This window comes from Aplysia californica, unplaced genomic scaffold (genome assembly GCF_000002075.1).
Source record: "Aplysia californica isolate F4 #8 unplaced genomic scaffold, AplCal3.0 scaffold01309, whole genome shotgun sequence".
In the NCBI taxonomy this organism is placed as follows: Eukaryota; Metazoa; Mollusca; class Gastropoda; order Aplysiida; family Aplysiidae; genus Aplysia; species Aplysia californica.
Genome location: NW_004798579.1, coordinates 50,904 through 51,818, shown reverse-complemented (window position 1 = coordinate 51,818; position 915 = coordinate 50,904). Strand labels below are relative to the sequence as shown.

At 40.7% G+C, this 915-nt stretch overlaps 1 protein-coding gene across 1 annotated transcript in view; it reads right to left on the bottom strand.

Moving 5' to 3' along the window:
- LOC101859298 (mucin-5AC) overlaps positions 1–915 on the bottom strand; it is a gene marked incomplete in the record, with an annotated part of 32,473 nt that overhangs the window by 6,484 nt on the left and 25,074 nt on the right. Inside the window, 1 exon segment of the mRNA XM_013090503.2 lies at positions 1–165. Coding sequence (XP_012945957.1) covers positions 1–165 — 165 coding nt within the window.

The following is a 915-nucleotide window of genomic DNA, read 5'->3' as shown; positions in this document are numbered from 1 at the left end:
CTCATGTTCCGAATGGCCTGCACAGCGCTGGCCGTGTCGCCCCCACCCCCTGAGGAGGAGTGACGGCCGCTGTCAGTTGCCGCCGGCGTGAAAACGTCGCCATGTTGTCCCGCGCTCTCTACGCCGCCGCTGGTACTGTTGAAGGAGGAGTGTCTGGACCTGTCGCTGGAGACAACAGAGAGTTTATCACATTTGGTTTATTTATTTATTCATTTATTTATTTATTTATTTAGTTATTTTACTTTTTATTTTATTTGGTTTTTTGAGTTGTTGTTGTTGGTGGTGGTGGGGGTGTTGTTGTTGTTGTTGTTTTTGTTGTTGTTGCTGTTTTTGTTTGTTAGTTACGTTTGCAGGCTTGCCAGCTGTTCGTTTTCGTATAAGAAAATACGCATTCTCCTTCTTTCTCCTCTAACATCTCTCGTCCCCATCTCTCTTCCTTCTGTTTTGTGTATGTTGCTGTCCTGTAACACTTCTAATCTTCGGCACTTGTAAGACCTAATTCTGTTGTAAGTGCCGTAAAACCCTTACTTAAACTGAAAAGTATGTTTTGTTTTTTTGTACTGCTCCTCACTGATTTGTCAATGCTGGGTAAAAATTATAAACCTTCAAGACTGGATACAAATTTTTGCTAATGATAAGAACGAAGCCCATAAGTCAAGCGGAGAGATCTTTTGCTGCAGTGTCTACTTTGAATAGTCAAGTTTATTGAATGTATTATAGACAGTTAGTTGTGTGAGAGTCTACTGTGAATAGCTTGGGTATATTGAATGTATTATAGACAGTTGTGTGAGAGTCTACTTTGAATGGCTTGAGTTTATTGAATGTATTATAGACAGTTGTGTGTGAGTCCACTTTGAATAGCTTGAGTGTATTGAATGCAGAAAATGTGTGTGTGTGTGTGTGTGTGTGTGTGTG